The following is a 23,288-nucleotide window of genomic DNA, read 5'->3' as shown; positions in this document are numbered from 1 at the left end:
AGGCCTTTGATAGCGTTGAATGGGAGTACTTATGGGCGGTCATGTCAAAGCTAGGGTTCGGACCTGGATACGTTAACTGGGTAAAATTGCTTTATAGCCAGCCGAGAGCAAGACTGCGAATAAATGGCAAGCTTTCCCCAATGATGACACTGGAGAGAGGTACCAGACAGGGATGCCCTTTGTCACCCCTCCTGTTTGCTATTGCTATAGAGCCCCTGGCTTGTATTTTGCGTTCTACGCCACTGATTCGAGGTTTGGGAAAGGGGGCAGTGGAGGAACGAGTCTCGCTATACGCGGATGATATGTTATTGTATGTGGGCGATCTGGCATCATCAATAGATCCCGTTATATCATTAATTTCAGACTTTGGAAAGCAGTCTGGCTTACTGATTAATTGGAACAAGTCAGTTGTTTTTCCACTGTCCCCTCTTCCGGAGTCTCTCTGTTTGAATCACATCAATTTGAAAGTAGTTTCTTCTTTTAAGTATATTGGAGTCAAAATTTCAGTTAAGCCCCGATCATATGTAGTGGATAACCTGGTACCGCTAATGGCTAAATTTAAACGGAAAGCGGTCACTTGGCATAAGCTTCCATTATCGGTGATAGGTAGAGGTAATCTTCTTAAAATGATCTGGATGCCGCAATTACTTTACATACTGCATAACTCACCAGTATGGATACCAATGCATTACTATTATAAGCTACAGCAAATATTTAGATCTTTATTGTGGAAAAATAAAAATAGTAGAATTCGGTATGAAACGCTACAGTGAGATAAAGAAGCGGGGGGACTGCCGTTACCTAACCCCTTCCTGTATTTTCTAGAAGCTTAGTTGCAACAGTTCAAAGGCTGGGGGTCCCCGGGAGGGATGGGAAGATGTGGAGAATTGGTGAAGTGGGCGTCTGGTTTTTGTCCTCCTATGTCGATCTTGGAGAAAGATTTATCTGATTCTTTTAAACCCCTCCCAGTAGTAGGATTAATGAGGAGGGTCTGGGGAAAAGCCAGGGAAATTCTGGGTGTTCCGGAATTATTAGACCTGTCTCCGGTCTGGACTAACTCTCACTTAATAGAACTGTCCAAGCTGCAGGGATTTTCTGATTGGGAGCGTAAGGGGTTATGGAGTATAGGTCAACAGTATTCCCAAGGCATCCTGAAACAATTTGCACAACTTTGTACTGAATATGGTTTAGTGTCTACCCATTTCTATAAATACCTACAGTTAAGGCACGCTATAAGTTCGCAAGATAGAGTGCGTCCTGTGCAGTTTGTATCTCATCACATACTCACCAGGCCCCGTAAAAGGAGCTATCTCAGGCACTTATAAAGCTTTGCAATATGAACAGCTGAAAAAATATCCGCTCAAGTTAAAGTTAAGTTAAAGTGGGAGAGAGATGTGGGTCCCATCTCAGACACCCAATGGGAGGACGTCCTTGCACTAACTCCTACTCTGACCCCTAGTGAAGCGGCTAGACTATCTCAACTCTATATGATACACAGGGTATATAGAACTCCAATTTTCTTATGGACAGTGGGTTATACGTCTGATTCCAGGTGTACGAAATGTGGGGAAGAAGGAGCTGGAATGTTTCATATGCTGTGGAATTGTAGTGCGCTGCAGGGTTATTGGACGGATATAATCAACTTGATAAAATTTATAGCGCTAAATATAAGCTGGATCCTAGATTATGCTTGCTTGGTATGTTGGATTCGGATAACTTGCAGCCGAATATTACAATTCGAATCAACAGAATCCTATATCAGGCACGTAAAACTCTAGCTGCTAAGTGGATACAGCCGCTTCCCCCAAATATATCGGAATTCTCTGCAAGAATGAATACAGTTATAAGATTGGAGAGGGGAGTATATATGAAGCGTAACTGCCTCTCGAAATATGACAATATTTGGGGCCCCTGGATAGACAGATCTGGAGTTTGTAGCTCATGGTTGACTTTGCAAAATAGTTTAAGGCTTTTTTCGGGCTAACTCTGGTGGGGAAAGGTGGGGCTGATGGTATATTGTATGTTGTATATATTCAAGCCTAATGCGCTGAACTTTATAATACGTAGGTGATATAATGGCCTGCTATTGAATTGAAACAAATAGGTCTTACACATGTTTGTGCTTATTTATTCTCACAGTGGGTGGGGGGGGGGGGGAGTTTGTGGGGTTCTTTTTGTCAAGGATCTTGTTTATTGGCTATTATGCTTTGTACAATGAGTATTTTTACACTGTATTGAACAAAATACGTGAGGAAAGAAATTTGTAATATGATACTGTTTATTTTTACAAATCTAAGGGTACTTTCACACTTGCGTTGTTTGATTCCGGCAGGCAGTTCCGTTGCCGGAATCAGTCAGAAAAATGCCTGATCAGTCAGAAAAATGCATTGCAATACCGGATCAGTTTTTCCAGTGTCATCAGGCAAATCGGATCCGGTATTTATTTATTTCTCATTTTTAACCACTTAAGGACCACAGGTTTATACCCCCCTAAAGACCAGGCCCTTTTTTACAAATCGGCACTACACTACTTTCACCGTTTATTGCTCGGTCATGCAACTTACCACCCAAATGAATTTTACCTCCTTTTCTTCTCACTAATAGAGCTTTCATTTGCTGGTATTTCATTGCTGCTGACATTTTTACTTTTTTTGTTATTAATCGAAATTTAACGATTTTTTTGCAAAAAAATGACATTTTTCACTTTCAGTTGTAAAATTTTGCAAAAAAAACGAGATCCATATAGAAATTTTGCTCTAAATTTATAGTTCTACATGTCTTTGATAAAAAAAAAATGTTTGGGTAAAAAAAAAATGGTTTGGGTAAAAGTTATAGCGTTTACAAACTATGGTACAAAAATGTGAATTTCCGCTTTTTGAAGCAGCTCTGACTTTCTGAGCACCTGTCATGTTTCCTGAGGTTCTACAATGGCCAGACAGTACAAACACCCCACAAATGACCCCATTTCGGAAAGTACACACCCTAAGGTATTCGCTGATGGGCATAGTGAGTTCATAGAACTTTTTATTTTTTGTCACAAGTTAGCGGAAAATGATGATTTTTTTTTTTTTTTTTTTTTCTTACAAAGTCTCATATTCCACTAACTTGTGACAAAAAATAAAAACTTCTATGAACTCACTATGCCCATCACGAAATACCTTGGGGTCTCTTCTTTCCAAAATGGGGTCACTTGTGGGGTAGTTATACTGCCCTGGCATTCTAGGGGCCCAAATGTGTGGTAAGGAGTTTGAAATCAAATTCTGTAAAAAATGACCTGTGAAATCCGAAAGGTGCTCTTTGGAATATGGGCCCCTTTGCCCACCTAGGCTGCAAAAAAGTGTCACACATCTGGTATCTCTGTATTCAGGAGAAGTTGAGGAATGTGTTTTGGGGTGTCTTTTTACATATACCCATGCTGGGTGGGATAAATATCTTGGTCAAATGCCAACTTTGTATAAAAAAATGGGAAAAGTTGTCTTTTGCCAAGATATTTCTCTCACCCAGCATGGGTATATGTAAAATGACACCCCAAAACACATTCCCCACCTTCTCCTGAGTACGGCAATACCAGATGTGTGACACTTTTTTGCAGCCTAGGTGGGCAAAGGGGCCCATATTCCAAAGAGCACCTTTCGGATTTCACAGGTCATTTGTTACAGAATTTGATTTCAAACTCCTTACCACACATTCGGGCCCCTAGAATGCCAGGGCAGTATAACTACCCCACAAGTGACCCCATTTTGGAAAGAAGACACCCCAAGGTATTCCGTGAGGGGCATGGCAAGTTCCTAGAATTTTTTATTTTTTGTCACAAGTTAGTGGAAAATGATGATTTTTTTTTTTTTTTTTTTTTCATACAAAGTCTCATATTCCACTAACTTGTGTCACTTTTTTGCAGCCTAGATGCGCAAAGGTGCCCAAATTCCTTTTAGGAGGGCATTTTTAGACATTTGGATACCAGACTTCTTCTCACGCTTTGGGGCCCCTAGAATGCCAGGGCAGTATAAATACCCCACATGTGACCCCATTTTGGAAAGAAGACACCCCAAGGTATTTAATGAGGGGCATGGCGAGTTCATAGAAATTTTTTTTTTTTTGCACAAGTTAGCGGAAATTGATATTTTTAATTTTTTTCTCACAAAGTCTCCCGTTCCGCTAACTTGGGACAAAAATTTCAATCTTTCATGGACTCAATATGCCCCTCACGGAATACCTGGGGGTGTCTTCTTTCCGAAATGGGGTCACATGTGGGGTATTTATACTGCCCTGGCATTCTAGGGGCCCTAAAGCGTGAGAAGAAGTCTGGAATATAAATGTCTAAAAAATTTTACGCATTTGGTTTCCGTGAGGGGTATGGTGAGTTCATGTGAGATTTTATTTTTTGACACAAGTTAGTGGAATATGAGACTTTGTAAGAAAAAAATAATAATAATTCCGCTAACTTGGGCCAAAAAAATGTCTGAATGGAGCCTTACAGGGGGGTGATCAATGACAGGGGGGGTGATCAATGACAGGGGGGTGATCAATGACAGGGGGGGTGATCAATGACAGGGGTGGTGATCAATGACAGGGGGGTGATCAATGACAGGGGGGTGATCAATGACAGGGGGGGTGATCAATGACAGGGGGGACATCTGAATGGAGCTTTACAGGGGGGTAATCAATGACAGGGGGGTGATCAGGGAGTCTATATGGGGTGATAACCACAGTCATTGATCATGCCCCTGTAAGGCTTCATTCAGACGTCCGGATGCGTTTTGCGGATCCGATCCATCTATCAGTGGATCCGTAAAAATCATGCGGACATCTGAATGGAGCCTTACAGGGGGGTAATCAATGACAGGGGGGTAATCAATGACAGGGGGGTGATCAGGGAGTCTATATGGGGTGATCACCACAGTCATTGATCACGCCCCTGTAAGGCTTCATTCAGACGTCCGGATGCGTTTTGCGGATCCGATCCATCTATCAGTGCATCCGTAAAAATCATGCGGACATCTGAATGGAGCTTTACAGGGGGGTAATCAATGACAGGGGGGTGATCAGGGAGTCTATATGGTGTGATCACCACAGTCATTGATCATGCCCCTGTAAGGCTTCATTCAGACGTCCGGATGCGTTTTGCGGATCCGATCCATCTATCAGTGGATCCGTAAAAATCATGCGGACGTCTGAATGGAGCTTTACAGGGGGGTAATCAATGACAGGGGGGTAATCAATGACAGGGGGGTGATCAGGGAGTCTATATGGGGTGATCACCACAGTCATTGATCACGCCCCTGTAAGGCTTCATTCAGACGTCCGGATGCGTTTTGCGGATCCGATCCATCTATCAGTGCATCCGTAAAAATCATGCGGACATCTGAATGGAGCTTTACAGGGGGGTAATCACCACAGTCATTGATCATGCCCCTGTAAGGCTTCATTCAGACGTCCGGATGCGTTTTGCGGATCCGATCCATCTATCAGTGCATCCGTAAAAATCATGCGGACATCTGAATGGAGCTTTACAGGGGGGTGATCAGGGAGTCTATATGGGGTGATCACCACAGTCATTGATCATGCCCCTGTAAGGCTTCATTCAGACGTCCGGATGCGTTTTGCGGATCGGATCCATCTATCAGTGCATCCGTAAAAATCATGCGGACGTCTGAATGGAGCTTTACAGGGGGGTGATCAATGACAGGGGTGTAATCAATGACAGGGGGGTGATCAGGGAGTCTATATGGGGTGATCACCACAGTCATTGATCACGCCCCTGTAAGGCTTCATTCAGACGTCCGGATGCGTTTTGCGGATCCGATCCATCTATCAGTGGATCCGTAAAAATCATGCGGACGTCTGAATGGAGCTTTACAGGGGGGTAATCAATGACAGGGGGGTAATCAATGACAGGGGGGTAATCAGGGAGTCTATATGGGGTGATCAGGGGCTAATAAGGGGTTAATAAGTGACGGGGGGGGTGTAGTGTAGTGTAGTGGTGCTTGGTGCTACTTTACTGAGCTACCTGTGTCCTCTGGTGGTCGATCCAAACAAATGGGACCACCAGAGGACCAGGTAGCAGGTATATTAGACGCTGTTATCAAAACAGCGTCTAATATACCTGTTAGGGGTTAAAAAAAACACATCTCCAGCCTGCCAGCGAACGATCGCCGCTGGCAGGCTGGAGATCAACTCTCTTACCTTCCGTTCCTGTGAACGCGCGCGCCTGTGTGCGCGCGTTCACAGGAAATCTCGGCTCACGCGAGATGACGCCTATTGGCGTTAGTGTGACCTGGGAGCGCCGCAGAAATGACGCCTTTCGGCGTTAGCGTGGCGGGAAGTGGTTAAAGGTCTGCGCATGCGCAGACTGGAAGGACGGATCCGGCATTACGGTATTTTGAATGCCAGATCCGGCACTAATACATTCCTATGGAAAAAAATCCGGCATTCAGGCAAGTCTTCAGTTTTTTTCGCCAGAGATAAAACCTCAGCATGCTACGGTTTTCTCTTTTGCCTGATCAGTCAAAATGAACTGAAGACATCCTGATGCATCCTGAACGGATTACTCACCATTCAGAATGCATGGGGATATGACGGATCAGTTCTTTTCCGGGATAGAGCCCCTGTGACGGAACTCTATGCCGGAAAAGAAAAACGCTAATTTGCCAATAACTTTTGTGCAACACCTAAAGGGTTAGCAAAGTTTGTAAAATTAGTTTTGAATACCTTGAGGGGTGTAGTTTCTATATTGGGGTCATTTTGGGTGGTTTCTATTATCTAAGCCTCACAAAGTGACTTCAGACCTGAACTGGTCCCTAAAAATTGGGTTTTTGAAAATTTCTGAAAGATTTCAAGATTTGCTTCTAAACTTCTAAGCCTTGTAACGTCCCCAAAAAATAAAATATCATTCCCAAAATGATCCAAACATGAAGTAGACATATGGGGAATGTAAAGTAATAACTATTTTTGGAGGTATTACTATGTATTATAGAAGTAGAGAAAATGAAATTTTGGTAAATTTGTTATTTTTTTATAAATAAAAATTATTTTTTTTACTTCATTTTACCAGTGTCATGAAGTACAATATATGACGAAAAAACCTTAGAATGGCCTGGATAAGTCAAAGCGTTTCAAAGTTATCACCACTTAAAGTGACACTGGTCAGATTTGCAAAAAATGGCCAAGTCCTTAAAGGGAGTCTGTCACCAGCATATGAACATATACAGCGCTTACATTGTCCTGTAGCACACCTATACATGAATGTAACGGTACCTTTGTTATTTTCTTTGCACTTGCAGAGGCAGGAAAAACGATGTTTAATTCATATGCAAATGAGCTCTCGCAAGTGCCCAGGGGCGGCGTTCAGTGTGTAGGTGCCCAGGCTGCTCTGCCTTCTTTTCACTTTACTCCTCCCCGCCCTCCAAGTCTCTTGCCTCATCGATAGGTCCGGCCGAGGGCATGCACACTAGGTGAAGCGATAGAGTGCCCACAATGGGCATCACCGTGCGCATGCCCCAGCCCAGCGAAGCAGTGCACAGGTATGGGATCTTGGCCGGACCTAGCGATGACGTAAAGGACTTGGAGGGTGGGCAAAGGAAGAGGCTGGGGAGGAGTACAGTTAAAGAAGACAGAGCAGCCTGGGCACCTACACACTGAACGCCGCCCCTGGGCACTTGCGAGTGCTCATTTGCATATGAATTAAACTTAGTTTTTCCTGCTTGTTCAAGTCTAAAGAAAAGAACAAAGGTACCGCTACAATCCTGTATAGGTGTTCTACAGAGCCATGTAAGCGCTGTATATGGCCATATGGAGGTGACAGACTCCCTTTAAGGTAAAATAAGTTAAAAGGGTAGATTTGTACCTCTAGAACTGGCTGACCTGGTACCCGCGCACTTGGCAGCTGAAGACATCAGTGTTGGTCCCATATTCATATGTGCCCGCATTGCTGAGAAATATTAAGACCATCTCTGCCCAGTACGCAATGGAAGGTCTGGCAATGGAGCTACTCAGAAACAGCTATTCGGAGAGAGCTGAGCATATGCCATCAATTTTAAAATTCTAGAATACCCCTTTAATTTCTTCTACTGCAGCTCCAGGCAGTTATCCTGCTAAATCAACTGTTTGCCCGGGTGTCAGAAGCCAGACCCACAACAGGTCTCTGTGGCAGGTCTCAGATTAAAAAGTTGTGTGTGATGATGCAATTTCTTTAAAGGGGCTGTCCAAGTTTTTATTTTACTTATTTTAGGCAAAATAGTACATGTAGAAACAAAATCGGGAACTCCTTTGATTTGTATGCTAATGTAGGGGCCTCAGAATTGTAATAAAAGTGTGAAATCTTGGTTTTCTTAATTCTATTGTTACTTGTAGCACACTTTCAGCAATACTGGTCCAGGCCATTTTTCAGTATATATGCTAAACGCGCAGGGGTATATAAGGGGTTGTCTGTCCCCCAAAATAAAATTTATTGACCCTCGGAATATATGCAAAATAAATTTAAAAACCACTCACCACTTGTAAGCAGCTCCATTCCAGCATCAAAGGTCCCATCCTCACTGCTTCTGGTCCCAGGAAGACCGTAAGTGTGATGTCCCATCCATGGTCACAGGCACCGCTGCAGCCATTCACTGACCTCAGCCCTGTTGTCATGTGCCACTTGGGGACATGTCACTGCTGAGGTCAATGAACAGCTGCCGCAGTGCTCATAACCACGGATGAGACATCGGACTTCTAGTCTGCCAGGTACAGAAGCGGGAGGGATGGGATGTTTGGCAGTGGAACGGAGGTGTTTTCGTGAGGTGAGTAACTTATTTTGCGGGGTTGATAGTTCGGCAAACCGTCTTAAAGGGGCTGTGTCACTTCAGCAAGTCCATTTATCATGTAGAGAAAGTTAGTACAAGCCACTTACTAATGTATTGTTATTATCCATATCGCCTCCTTTGCTGGCTGGATTCATTTTTCCATCACATTATACACTGCTCATTTCCATGGTAACGAGAACCCTGCCATCCAGCAGCAGTGGCCGTACTTGCATGCTACAGGAAAAAGTGCCAGCCTCTCTGGTGGCCAGGACCATGGGAGGCCACGTAGGCTGGTGCTTTTTCCTATAGTGTGCAAGCACGACCACCACAGATCGATTGCAAGGTGATTGTAACCATGGAAACGAACGGTGTATAATGTGATGGAAAAATGAATCCAGCCAGCAAAGGAGGTAATATGGACAATAACAATACTGTAGTAAGTGTCTTGTACTAAGGCCTCTTTTACACGGGCGTCATGTTTTTTGGCCAGATAAGATGCGGGTGTGTTGCGGGAAAATGCACGATTTTTCCGCACGAGTGCAAAACATTGTAATGCGTTTTGCACGCGCGTGAGAAAAATTGGCATGTTTGGTACCCAAACCCGAACTTCTTCACAGAAGTTCGGGTTTGGGTTAGGTGTTGTGTAGATTGTATTATTTTCCCTTATAACATGGTTATAAGGGAAAATAATAGCATTCTTCATACAGAATGCTTAGTAAAATAGGGATGGAGGGGTTGAAAAAATAAAATAAAATTTAACTCACCTTAATCCACTTGTTCGCGCAGCCCGGCTTCTCTTCTGTCTTCATCTTTGCTGTGCAGTAGGAATAGGACCTTTGATGACATCACTGCGCTCATCACATGGTCCATCACATGATCATCACCATGGTGATGGATCATGTGATGGACCATGTGATGAGCGCAGTGACGTCACCACAGGTCCTTTTCCTACTGCACAGCAAAGATGAAGACAGAAGAGAAGCCGGGCTGCGCGAACAAGTGGATTAAGGTGAGTTAATTTTTTTTATTTTATTTTTTTAACCCCTCCAGCCCTATTTTACTATGCATTCTGTATGAAGAATGCTATTATTTTCCCTTATAACCATGTTATAAGGGAAAATAATAATGATCGGGTCCCCATCCCAATCGTCACCTAGCAACCTTGCGGGAAAATCGCATTGCATCCGCACTTGCTTGCGGATGCTTGCGATTGTCACGCAGCCCCATTCACTTCTATGGGGCCTGCTTTGCGTGAAAAACGCACAAAATAGAGCATGCTGCGATTTTCACGCAACGCACAAGTGATGCGTGAAAATCACCGCTCGTGCACAGCCCCATAGAAATGAATAGGTCCGGATTCAGTGCGTTCACCTCACGCATTGCACCCGCGCAGAAAACTCGCCCGTGTGAAAGGGGCCTAACTGTCTGTACATGATAAAGGCCATTTGCTGAAGTGACACAAACCCTTTAAAGGAGTAGTTTTTACTAGACTGTTGTTTTCTTAGAAGGAAGAGGCCCAGCAATCAGCTGATCGCTGCAGGTCTGGCTTCTAAACCCCTTGGTGATTGGCTGTTCTAATGATTGTGGAATGAATTGCATTGTATTAGTTGATAATTGCTCTGTACGTGTTTATGTGCATTCCCCGTTCATATTGCATGTTTAATAGAAAAACATTTGTTTGCAGTTGTTGCAAGAATGGATGAACTACTACATTGGATTGAAATCAGGGTGACGTCATCTTTGAGACCACGGGCTGATGACCTGAAAGCTCTGCTTCTAGATCGCACATACAGGTATTAACATCACCAATGTATGTTTACACACAATCATTCATGACGAAGGGGGGAATTTGGAAATTTTTGAAGTTGTTATTTTTTTCTTGAATTTGCATTGCTGTTATTTGCATCACATTTATCAAATGTCAGAAGGTATTTGACATGTTTGGCACATCTTTAAAAATGTTTAGAGACATTACTATTTTATGCCATTTTCCTTACTTTTGTGACATTTGTGTGACTTTCTAATTTTCCATATGTGGCCCACACCTCGCTAACATAGCTAACCACAGCCACTTTTCAAATGTGGCGAGAGTGGTGTAAAATCACAAAGTATCACATTTTCTATTTTTGTTAAATAAGCCCAAAAAGTTGTGACAGTCTCGTTTTATGACTTTTTGAGGCCAAGATATTTTGGGAAATGTTCATCTTTAGGGAAAAATAGTGTTGTGAAATTTGTTTACACACAATGTACAGTCGTGAGGGGTCTTCTGGTGGTCCTCTGTTGTATATTGTTTTTTTCACAACCATCTTTCTGTACTCTTAAATGAGTGTTCCAGGATTCTCTTATTGATGGCCTATGCTCAGGATAGGCTATTAATATATTATCGCTGGAGGTCTGACACCCCACACCCTCACCGATCAGCTGTTTCAGAGTACTTCGGGCGCAGGAAGTCAGCACCGAATCTGCATAGCTTCATCCATTGTATAGTGGGCGGAGCTGGTACCTGCAGCATACTGCCATTGAATGCATGGAAGCAGTTCTGTTACCAGTTCCAGCCACTATACAATGGACTGAGCTGTACTATAAAACAGCTGATCAGCGGGGGGTAGGGTGTTGCACCCCTGCTGATCAGATAGTGTGAGGCCTCTTTCAGACTGGTGTCCCGGATTTTCTCCGGATGCGTCCTGGGTGCATTGCAGGAAACCCGCATGAGTGCACACACAATTTCAGTCAGTTTTGACTGCGATTATGTTGCGTTGTTCAGTTTTTATTGCGCATGATAAAAAACTGAATGTGGTACCCAGACCCAAACTTCTTCACTGAAGTTCAGGTTTGGGTTTCGTGTTGTGTAGATGTAATTATTTTCCCTTATAATATGGTTATAAAGGAAAATAATAGCATTATTAATACAGAATGCTTAGTAAAATGTTGCTTGAGGGGTTAAAAATAAAAAAAATTAACTCACCTCATCCACTTGATCGCGCAGCTGGCATCGTCTTCTTTCTTCATCTTTCAGGACCTGCAAAAGGACCTTTGATGACGTAATCGCGCTTCATTCTATCTTCATTCAGCAGGACCTGCGCTGACGTCACCACGCTCACCACGTGGTGAGCGCGATTACGTCATCAAAGGTCCTTTTGCAGGTCCTGAAAGAAGAAGCAAGAAGAGGATGCCGGCTGCGCGATCAAGTGGGTCAGGTGAGTTAATATATATATTTTTTTTAACCCCTCAAGCAACATTTTAATAAGCATTCTGTATTAAGAATGCTATTATTTTCCTTTATAACCATGTTATAATAGAAAATAATACAGTAGATTGACTTTAATCGATTTACTAACATCATCTCCTAGCAACCATGCGTGAAAATCGCATTGCATCCACACTTGCTTGCGGATGCTTGCGATTTTCATGCAACCTTATTCACTTCGATGGGGCCTGCGTTAAAGTGAAAAACGCAGAATATAGAACATGCTGCGATTTTTACACAACGCACAAGTGATGCTTGAAAATCACCGCTCATCTGCACAGCCCCATTGAAGTGAATGGGTCCGGATTCAGTGCGGGTGCAATGCGTTCACCTCACGCATTGCACCCGCACGGAATTCTCGCCCGTGTGAAAGGGGCCTTAGGCCATCAATATTAAAATCCTGGGCCTTATAACCTTAATAGCTCTTGACTGAAAGCGTTTCCTCTCGACCTCCCCATATACATGCACAGTTCAGTTGAGTGTGCATCTGTTGTGAATCGGGAGAGGGCAGTAAGCCACCGCCACTTCAACATGTCTGATTATGTTTTTCTCCAACATCTGCCAAATGAACTTCGTCTGAGCAGCAAATACTCATTAGATGGTCATCCACTCTTGACAAGACCGGCAGGTTCATCTGATCATATTCTAATGTGTATGGCAGGGATGGCCAACCTGTGGCTCTCCAGCTGTTGTAAAACTACATCTCCCACCATGCTTTGCTGTAGACTGATAGCTATAGGCAGTGTGGGCATGCTGGGAGTTGTAGTTTTGCAACAGCTGGAGAGCCTCAGGTTGGCCATCCCTGGTGTATGGGTTCCTTTACACTTGCTAGCAAAATGAAATCTCTGGCAGCCAAATGTGTCGCATAAGTGGTAATTGATCATCAACACTAATAGCCAAATGACTGGCTTTAATTCACCTTTCCACAAAATAATTGGGGAAAATAGAAAACTCATTGATGTTTCCTATCACATGCAAAAACGTAGCCCTAAAATAGTCTTTCTTTTCGAAAGTAGTATCTGAGCAGCTGAAGCTTGAGTTAAACTACAAGAGGCTGCCTATAAGATACAACAGGACGAAGCAAAGAAATAGTTGTACATGTACTTTACCATATCTAATGCAGTACACTACAGAAAGAAATATCCAATGTCTTTTTTCTTAACTTCTTAAATTCTTCTTCCTTAGGAACAACCTCTGTGAATTTCTGAAGAATGAAGATGTCCACACATTATATATTTTTTTCAAGCTTGAAAAGGCATCTCTTGCAGCCTCGGTTCGACCTCCTTCGACATTACAGAGTAAATGCATATGCTTTGTCAAGCTGGCATCTGCAATTACACTCACAACTGAAAACATAGGTAAGTGCTAGTAGTGATCATATTCTTAAAACAGCGGACTATGAGTGCCCCATGGAGGGGGTTAAAAGTATAACTATGTACTTATACTGGTTAAAAAGTCACAAGGCCATGTTTATATTACGGTATATGACGGTATATTAATCTTCTGTGTTCTGAATTACTTTAGGTAATCAAGTGATATCTGTGGACTGTGCTAAATTTCCTCTAAGGTACTTTGACTCGGTTCTCCATCAAGTCTTCCTGCCACTCCTCAGCAACGACAGTATTACAGTTGAATCACATAGCACTGATAAGATTATTGAAATTTTGCATAGGTTCACTGGAAACCTGGAAGTTATAGCAGGCCATGCAGAGGTAAGTTATATAAGCACTGGGAGATTTACAGATCAAGGCAGTTTTAACATGTACGTTCTACTCAAGACACCCAAGTGATGTTACCAGGCAGCATAATGTGGTCACAGACTCCCTGATTATTGCTGGGTGCCACTTGATTTTTTTTTTTGCAGTGGTTGAATAACATTCACAGCTTATCAGGTGCAGTGTTGGAATCTAAAAGGGGTTGTCTCACTTCAGCAAATGACGTGTATCATGTAGAGAAAGTTAATACCAGGCACTTACTTATGTATTGTTATTGTCCATATTGCCTCCTTTGCTGGCTGGATTCATTTTTCCATCACATTATAATTTCTCGTATCCATGGTTATGACGACCCAACTATCCAACAGTAGTGGCCGTGCTTGCACAATATAGGAAAAAGTGCCAGCCTCTCTGGTGGCCGGGACCGCAGGAGCCTACATCACTTACAGCACTACTGCTGGATTGCAGGGTGGTCTGTAACAATGGAAACGAGCAGTGTATAATGTGATGGGAAAATGAATCCAGCCAGCAAAGGAAGCAATATGGACAATCACAATACATTAGTAAGTGCCTTGTATTAACTTTCTTTACATGATAATTGCCATTTGCTGAAGTGAGACAACCCCTTTAATGATGTGTTCTCTGGAGTCCTCAATATTTCTGAGTTGCCGGCTCCGCTACCCATCAGCCGCTGATTGACAGCTTTCTTACCATGTACAGTAATAGGCAGAACGCTGGCATTCAGGAGAGGGTGGGGGGGGGGGGGGGGAGGGGGGGAGCCTGCTGCTCATTAACACAAGGTATCCTGGTTGAAAAACAAGGCCTCATTCATATGACCATGGGGCCACCGTGCCCGTGTTACGGACCGCAACCCACGGGTCCGCAGAACATAGGCACTGGCCATTTGCACTCCGCATCGTGGCGCAGGCCCATTGAAAGATAGAATATGCTTTATTCTTTGCAGTGCAGGTGCATGGACCAGGCCTCCATGTGTTTCCGTGGGCTTCCGGATCCGTACTTCCGCGCTGCAAAAGATAGGACATGCAACTCCAACATTAAACAAATCGCAGCCAATAATGTGTGATAATGCAACAACAAGCACTAATTCGAGAGCACACATATTCAAAATATCACATTTTATTATATACCATGATTACACTGTAGACACAATAAAACCCATAAGGGACAGATTATGCAGGAGAGAATATGGAGACAATGTGTGTCCCCGGATTACACTGAACTGGTGAGGACACAAAGGCAATAACATCAAAATATAACCATCATGGTTAAGTAACAAACCCTGCCCGAATCCTACACCCACCCAGCATCCATCAATAACGCTCCACCTCAGAGGGCACAATGCCTAACTGTGTAGTAGAGACAAGTGCCTGCACCCCCGACCTGGAATGCTGACAACAAGTCCCCAACACAATATTACTCTTGAGCAGCCTAATAGCATACACATACACGGACACAACTGTGGGAATACCAACCAGCGATCAGGAGACACACCACCCCGACGTACATTTCACCGTACGCCGGACATGCCCTATCTTTCGCTGCATCTTGCTGATCACGCACCACGATGCGGAGTGTACATAGTCGGTGCCCATGTTTTGCAGACCCGTGGTTTGTGGTCTGCAACACGGGCACAGTAGCCCCACAGTCTTGTGAATGTGGTCTAAGTGATACATTGCTGTAATCCAATTGTCTGTCACTACTTTATACTGCCCTCCGATAGGGTAGCATAAACCTGGAGAATTATATTTTACTGATGCGGTGTTAATATGTCTCTGTTTGGAAATGTTTCACAGGGCTCCATTGTGCTTCCCATTCCCTCAACTGAACTGCTACAAAACACTACATTACTCAACAAACAAGGAGCTGCAATACACATTATGGAAAGCACAGTAATTGGTTGGATAAGGCAGATCAAGGTAAGAAATACACTGCCAACCCACAGTCCAAATTAGTTAAAGGGATTGGCCAACTGTTGACAATTGTGCTGCTAGCATGACTATATAGCACTTACTAATACAGCTTTTGTTGAAATTCTGCACTATTTTCTCTATTTCATTACATATGCCCCCTTGTTTGCCAAGTCTTTTGTGCTGTCCACACAAAGGTCTTGTTCATAAATTGGCTGCTGATGGCATTGACCTGCATGCTAAGTCTCCTCCATTCCCATACACTGCACCTGTCATCTGCACTTGCATTGTTTGGCGTATAGTACAGGTGCAGTGTGTTAGAATAGAGGAGGCTAAGTCATACGTCTGGTCACGTGACCCTCACCGGCCATCTTATGGACAGGACCTCTATGTGGACAGCACAGATAATTTGCCTAACAAGAGGCAATGGCTAATGAAATATAGCAAATGGCACAGAATATCAACAAAGGCTATATTACTAAGTTCCATGTAGTCATCATACATACGCATTGGTCACCAGTAGCCAGAAAGTGGCCAGCCCCGAGAAATATAGATGAGCTTTTCATAGATTTATGTTACTGAAAATCTGACCCAGTGTATTGAGAAAAGTTACAAACCACTGATAATATTCGCAGTATGTAATGTAAAAGTTCTAGTAAATAAAAAATACAAACTGAGCTAAAGATGTTTGAAAGGCGACCTGTCATCATTATTTACACACCCCTTCCCTCCCAGCCTGCCGGCAATCAGCTATCCAGGAGGTGACAGCTTCACCACTATGTCCTTTTATCTTCATAGCATTTTGACATGTCAGAAAAGGCTTTTTGATTGCTAAGCTGCATCTTTTAATAGTTACACTGACTGGTCCCCCTCATGGCTTGATTGATGTCCTGTAGGCCAGGTAGACCTCTAGTGACATCCACAGCATGCCCCAAGCTCCTCAAGAGCCGGAGAGGAGGATGGGAATGGTAGTGGCTCTAGCTGCAAAAGTCTATCACAGTGGCTCTCCTGACACTGTCACTCCGTAGGGCCAGGGCAGTAAAAGCTGGGCGCATCGGTCCTTTCCTCAGGGCACGCCCTAATGTTGGGACTCCTTCCTGATGATCGTTGGGGGTGCCCTTGGTGTTAACGTTTTTGGTGTGGGTGCCAGACAGGAGATGTTGGTGAGGTGGCCGGCGGGTGGTGTTGAAGATAGTAACCAGGCCAGATGCAGAAAAGTAAAAGTCTTATTTTACTGAAGTGCAAAATGAGGGTCATAGTACATCCAACAGTCTCAAAACACAATTCCAAAAATTCACACTGCAGGTTTCCCTAAATGGGTTTGTGTAGTATAGACCAGATCTGAGAATGTGGTACCCCTTCTATCTTTCTCTACAGAATCTAAGGCTAGGACTAAAACTTTTAAAATGATAGCTGTGGTCCGTTACTGCTGCGTACAGTTTAAGATATAACTGGCCAGGTCATGTCTAAGGGTCCATTCACACGTCCGTGTGTGTTTCGCGGATCCACAGATCCGCAAAACACGGACACCGGCAATGTGCGTTCCGCATTTTGCCGACCGCACAAGGCTGCCACTTAATAGAAAATGCCTAATCTTGTCCGCAATTGCGGACCAGATTAGGACATGTTCTACTTTTTTTCGGGAACGGAATTGCGGACCCGGAAGTGCGGATCTGCATTTCCGGATCCGGGCAGCACATCGTGCGGCCCCATAGAAATAAATGGGTCTGCAATTCCGTTCTGCAAAATGCGGAAGAGAATTGCGGACGTGTGAATGGACCCTAAGGGCTGTTTCACACGAGCAAGTCCATTGCGGGAATCACGCTCCGTGTGTGAGTGTGATCCTCCGCTCTGGACTTGCAGGAGCGCACGGCATTATACTGATTTATAATGCTGTGTGCCTCTGCTTGACCTTACTTCTACAGATTCACAGTGACATAAAACTGTCAGTATGATTCTGTAGCAATAAGGTCAAGCAGAGGCACACAGCATTATAAATCATGATAACGCCGTGCGCTGCCGCAAGTCCAGAGCGGAGGATCACGCTCACACGCAGAACGTGATTCCCGCAATGGACTCGCTCGTGTGAAAAAGCCCTAAGTGTGGATGGTATCTTAGCAAATTCCCACTCACAACAGTAATGTGTTTGGCTTTTGATAGCTTTTGATGCTGACTCTGTTTGCTCGGCCGTTACACGTCCTGGAACTTCCAGCTCTGTCCTCTCTCTCCTTTCCTGGAGTACTGTATTGTGCAGGTGGTTCTCACTAGATGGTTCATACAGAGATGTTTAGTCTCTGTACCTTGAGGCCTAGTACTGAGGAATGAGGCAGAAAACAACCTCTCACTTCTTGAAACAGATTACAATACAGCAGTCAAGCAGTTTTTTCTGACTTGCGCTGAATCGCTCAGAAGATACAATGACATCATTGGGAAGCTGGAGCGATAGTGGAGAAGCACGCCATGTGTAGGGTGCGGTGCAACCAAAAAGGGTTCTACAACCAAATTCAAGTCTGATATACATTCAATGTGGATCAAAATTATATCTTGACGAGATGTTTGTACATAATTTCCGTTGTCTCAGCAAAAATTAAAAGAAAGGGAGAACATTCATGATTTAAAGAATCGTTTCTCAACATGATGATGATGACGACGTTTTGGCTTTTTCAAGTCTCATCGGTTGGTACGCATGTAGAGGGGATTGCCTATCGTTGGGAAGCTGTCACCATCCTGGATAACAGGTTGATGTCAGTTTGGGGCCCAAAATCCTGATGACAAGTTCCTTTAAGTTCTTTGTAGAGTCCTTTCATTCAGGAAATCAGTGGACTTTACCAGTAAGATCTTCCCATGTATATCTATAGAATACTGGATCATTTTAACTGGATGTCCCTTTAAACTGTGTCATGGAGAGTTCACATCACCGTTATTTTTCCGTTCTTTTGATCCATCAGTACTAGTTTTTGATTGCACCAATTACGCATTGAAAACAGTTTTGCACTTTGCAGAAACTTTCCACCAATAAATAGTTGTATAATTTATGAACTTAGTTACCAGAGATCCAGAGGTTTGCCAGGAGCTGCCAGAAAGATACATATATTTTGACCCTTACGATTTTACATTTGCTTCCTGTGAATTCAGAATAATGACTATATTTGTAGGCTTTGTAGCTATGAATCCCGTCATTTTACAATAAGCTACTGATGTAGATTTCTAGGGCATGTTCATGGAATTATGGCTGACATCTGCATATGCCTATACAATCGTTCATTTGACAGCATTGGGATGGGATTTAACCAGAATGCATGGTCTGGTTGAAAATGACAAACTACTGCAGTCTTCTTGAAGTTCTGACAAGAATATGTATTTCTTTCTTCATATATTTTAAACAGGTTGTACTTAAACATGACCCCTTTGCAGAGATCAAGTCCAAGGGGGTATTTGCAGGGATTTACCATGAAAAAGAAATGTGGGAAGTTCATATTCACAACCTAGAATCTATCAAAATGCAGTTAAATTCTGCTGAAGCCAAAGAAATCGTCTGCCACCTGGAGCAGGCAAAAAGTATGTATGGAAAATCCATTACATCGGTGACTCAGGATGTGAAGAAAGTAAGTACAAGCATCTTCACAGCTTAACTTCATGGGATTTGTTTCCTCCTAAACGACTAGTTGTGCCTTCTAGGAGTATCATTTGTCTTATTGGGGTCTACTGCTTGTTCAGGCAAGGACAGGCTTACAAGCTTAAAATATAAAAAATGTAAACCCATACAGAAAACGGCAAAACGGAAAAAAGTCAAAATGGCAGATTCGTAGTTTTTGGTCGCTTCTCCACCCACATAAAATGAAATAAAAAGTGATCAAAAAGTCGCGCAGGCCCCAAAATGGTAGCACTGAAAAGTACAGATCGCCCAGCAAAAAATGAGTCTTAACATAGCTCCGCATACATAAATACAAAAAAGTTATAGGGGTCAGAATATGGAGAATATGGAAAAAAAATATATTTTCAAGGTTTTTATTTTTTTATCAGTATATAAACGCAATAAAAAGTAAACATATGTGGTACCTCCGGATTCGTACTGACCTGGAGAATGAAACTAACTGGTCAGTTTTATGATATAGGGAACATCGTAAAAACAAAACTCCAAAAAACTGTTTTGGAATTGTGTTTTTTCCCCCCAATTTTACCCCATTTATAATTCCCCCCCCACTTCCCACCACATTGTATGCAACCGTCAATAGTGCCGTTAGAAAGGGCATCTTGTCTCGCAAAAAAACAAGCCCTCATACAGCTTTGTGAATAGAAAAATTAAAAAGTTATGGCTTTGGGAGGGCTGGGAGTAAAAAACGAAAAAAAAAAAAAAAAAAAATGAAAAATCGCCCAGTCATGAAAGGGTTAATTACAGTCTCAATGCTACCAGAGAAGACCCATTGTAGTGACTTAAATAGAAAGGTGCAATGATTTCCTGTGGGCATCTTTATCTTTTTGTTCTATTAGGCCCCTTTCACACGGGCGAGTATTCCTCGCGGATGCGATGCGTGAGTTGAACGCATTGCACCCGCACTGAATACCGACCCATTCATTTCTATGGGGCTGTTCACATGAGCGGTGATTTTCATGCATCACTTGTGCGTTGCGTGAAAATCGCAGCATGCTCTATATTCTGCGTTTTTCACACAACGCAGGCCCCATAGAAGTGAATGGGGTTGCGTGAAAATCGCAAGCATCCGCAAGCAAGTGCAGATGCGGTGCGATTTTCACGCATGGTTGCTAGGTGACAGTCTATTCACTGTATTATTTTCCCGTATAACATGGTTATAAGGGAAAATAATAGCATTCTGAATACAGAATGTTTAGTAGGTGATCAATTGAGGGTTAAAAAAAAATAAAAAAATGAACTCACTTACTCCTCTGGTTCGCGTAGTTCCCAGGTCTCTTCTTTACTTCTTAAAAGATGATGGACCATGTGATTGGAGCATGTGATCTGACGTCACCAAAGGTCCTTTAGCCCACAGCTCCCACAGCTCACACGGTCCACGGTGATGGACCATGTGATTGGAGCATGTGATCTGACGTCACCAAAGGTCCTTTAGCCCACAGCTCATCATTAAAGAAGTAAATAAGAGACCGGGAACTACGCGAACAAGAGGAGAAGGTGAGTTAATTTTTTTATTTTTTTTTAACCCTCAATTGATCACCTACTAAGCATTCTGTATTCAGAATGCTATTATTTTCCCTTATAACCATGTTATAAGGGAAAATAATAACATCTACACAACACCTAACCCAAGCCCGAACTTCTGTGAAGAAGTTCGGGTTTGGGTACCAAACATGCGTGATTTTTCTCACGCGAGTGCAAAACGCATTACAATGTTTTGCACTCTCGCGGAAAAATCGCGGGTGTTCCCGCAACGCACCCGCACATTTTCCCGCAACGCCCGTGTGAAAGAGGCCTTAAGAGAACAGAAAAGCTATCATACTGCCAATTCTTCACCTACTATTATCATTCATATCCATGAATAAGGCCTCTTTCACACGAGCGTGACGGATTAGGTCCGGATGCGTTCAGGGTGCGTTCAGTGAAAATCGCACTATTTTGCAAGCAAGTTCAGTCAGTTTTGTCTGCGATTGCGTTCAGTTGTTCAGTTTTTTCCGTGCGGGTGCAATGCGTTTTGATGCGTTTTTCACGCGTGTGATAAAAAACTGAAGGTTTACAAACAACATCTCTTAGCAACATCAGTGAAAAGCGCATTGCGTCCGCACTTCCTTGCCCTATTCACTTCTATGGAGCCAGGGCTGCGTGAAAAACGCAGAATATAGAACATGCTGCGATTTTCACGCACCGCAGAACTAAGGCCCCTTTCACACGGGCGAGTATTCCGCGCGGATGCGATGCGTGAGTTGAAGGCATTGCACCCGCACTGAATCCTGACCCATTCATTTCTATGGGGCTGTGCACACGAGCAGTGATTTTCACGCATCACTTGTGCGTTGCGTGAAAATCGCAACATGCTCCTCTTTTTTTTCACGTAACGCAGGCCCCATAGAAATGAATGGGGTTGCGTAAAAAATCGCAAGCATCCGCAAGTAAGTGCGGATGCGGACGGTTGCTAGGTGACGATAGCCGGCCCTGCGCCGGAAAGGAGGACAGGGAGTCTGAAAGCCGGACTATCCGGCCTAAAACCGGACCTCTGGCCACCCTAGGAGTTGGCTGCTGTGGAGGTCACAGTAAAGGGGACGGTCCGCTATGGAGGTCAGTGTTAAGGGCAGATTGCTGTAGAGGCCATTGTTAAGAGGACGGGGTGTTGTGGAAATCACTGTTAAGGAGATGGGGTACTGTGGAGGTCACTAATAATGGGGCGGGCTGCTGTGGAGGTCACTGTTAAGAGGGCGGGATGCTGTGGAGGTCACTGTTAAAGGGGCAGGCTGCTGTTGAGGTCACTGATAAGGGGGCGGGATGCTGTGAAGGTCACTGTTAAAAAGGCGGGCGCTGTGGAGGTCTCTGTTAAGAGGACAGGGAACTGTGGAGGTCACATTTAAGGGGACGGTCTGCTATAGAGGTCAGTGTTAAGGGGCGGGGTGCTGTAGAGGTCACTGTTAAGGGGGCCGGGTGTTGTGGAGGTCAAATTTTAAGGGAACAGAGCTCTGCAAAGGTCACTGTTAAGGGGGCGGGTTATTGTGGAAATCACTTAACGAGACGGAGTACTGTGGAGGTCACTATTAAATGGGCGGCCGCTGTGGAGGTCACTGTTAAAAGGGAGGGCGCTGCGGATGTTACTGTTAAGGGGGCAGGCCGCTGTGGAGGTCACTGTTAAAGTGGCAGGGTACTGTAGATGTCACTGTTATAGTAGATACTTGTAGATATCTTTTAACAACACACACAAACATTAAATGAAATAGATAAAATATACCTGAGCAAAGCCGGGTCCTTCTGCTAATATACACTGCTCAAAAAAATAAAGGGAACACAAAAATAACACATCCTAGATCTGAATTAATTAAATATTCTTCTGAAATACTTTGTTCTTTACATAGTTGAATGTGCTGACAACAAAATCACACAAAAATTCAAAAATGGAAATCAAATTTTTCAACCCATGGAGGTCTGGATTTGGAGTCACACTCAAAATTAAAGTGGAAAAACACACTACAGGCTGATCCAACTTTGATGTAATGTCCTTAAAACAAGTCAAAATGAGGCTCAGTAGTGTGTGTGGCCTCCACGTGCCTGTATGACCTCCCTACAACGCCTGTGCATGCTCCTGATGAGGTGGCGGACGGTCTCCTGAGGGATCTCCTCCCAGACCTGGACTAAAGCATCTGCCAACTCCTGGACAGTCTGTGGTGCAACGTGACGTTGGTGGATAGAGCGAGACATGACGTCCCAGATGTGCTCAATTGGATTCAGGTCTGAGGAACGTGCAGGCCAGTCCATAGCATCAATGCCTTTGTCTTGCAGGAACTGTTGACACACTCCAGCCACATGAGGTCTAGCATTGTCTTGCATTAGGAGGAACCCAGGGCCAACCGCACCAGCATATGGTCTCACAAGGGGTCTGAGGATCTCATCTCGGTAGCTAATAGCAGTCAGCCTACCTCTGGCGAGCACATGGAGGGCTGTGCG

General features: G+C 43.7%; 1 protein-coding gene across 1 annotated transcript in view; it reads left to right on the top strand.

Moving 5' to 3' along the window:
• The window catches only part of LOC120993823 (dynein beta chain, flagellar outer arm-like), a 585,582-nt gene that overhangs the window by 9,748 nt on the left and 552,546 nt on the right, over window positions 1–23,288 (top strand). Inside the window, exons 2-6 of the mRNA XM_040422290.1 lie at window positions 10,465–10,573; window positions 13,213–13,385; window positions 13,552–13,739; window positions 15,557–15,679; window positions 19,057–19,275. Coding sequence (XP_040278224.1) covers window positions 10,476–10,573; window positions 13,213–13,385; window positions 13,552–13,739; window positions 15,557–15,679; window positions 19,057–19,275 — 801 coding nt within the window. The 5' untranslated portion in view covers window positions 10,465–10,475. The remainder of the gene's footprint in view (window positions 1–10,464; window positions 10,574–13,212; window positions 13,386–13,551; window positions 13,740–15,556; window positions 15,680–19,056; window positions 19,276–23,288) is intronic.

Source organism: Bufo bufo, chromosome 3, assembly GCF_905171765.1.
Source record: "Bufo bufo chromosome 3, aBufBuf1.1, whole genome shotgun sequence".
Classification (NCBI taxonomy): domain Eukaryota; kingdom Metazoa; phylum Chordata; class Amphibia; order Anura; family Bufonidae; genus Bufo; species Bufo bufo.
The sequence above is the reverse complement of the archived record's forward strand: the minus strand, read 5'-3'. Positions and strand labels throughout refer to the sequence as shown.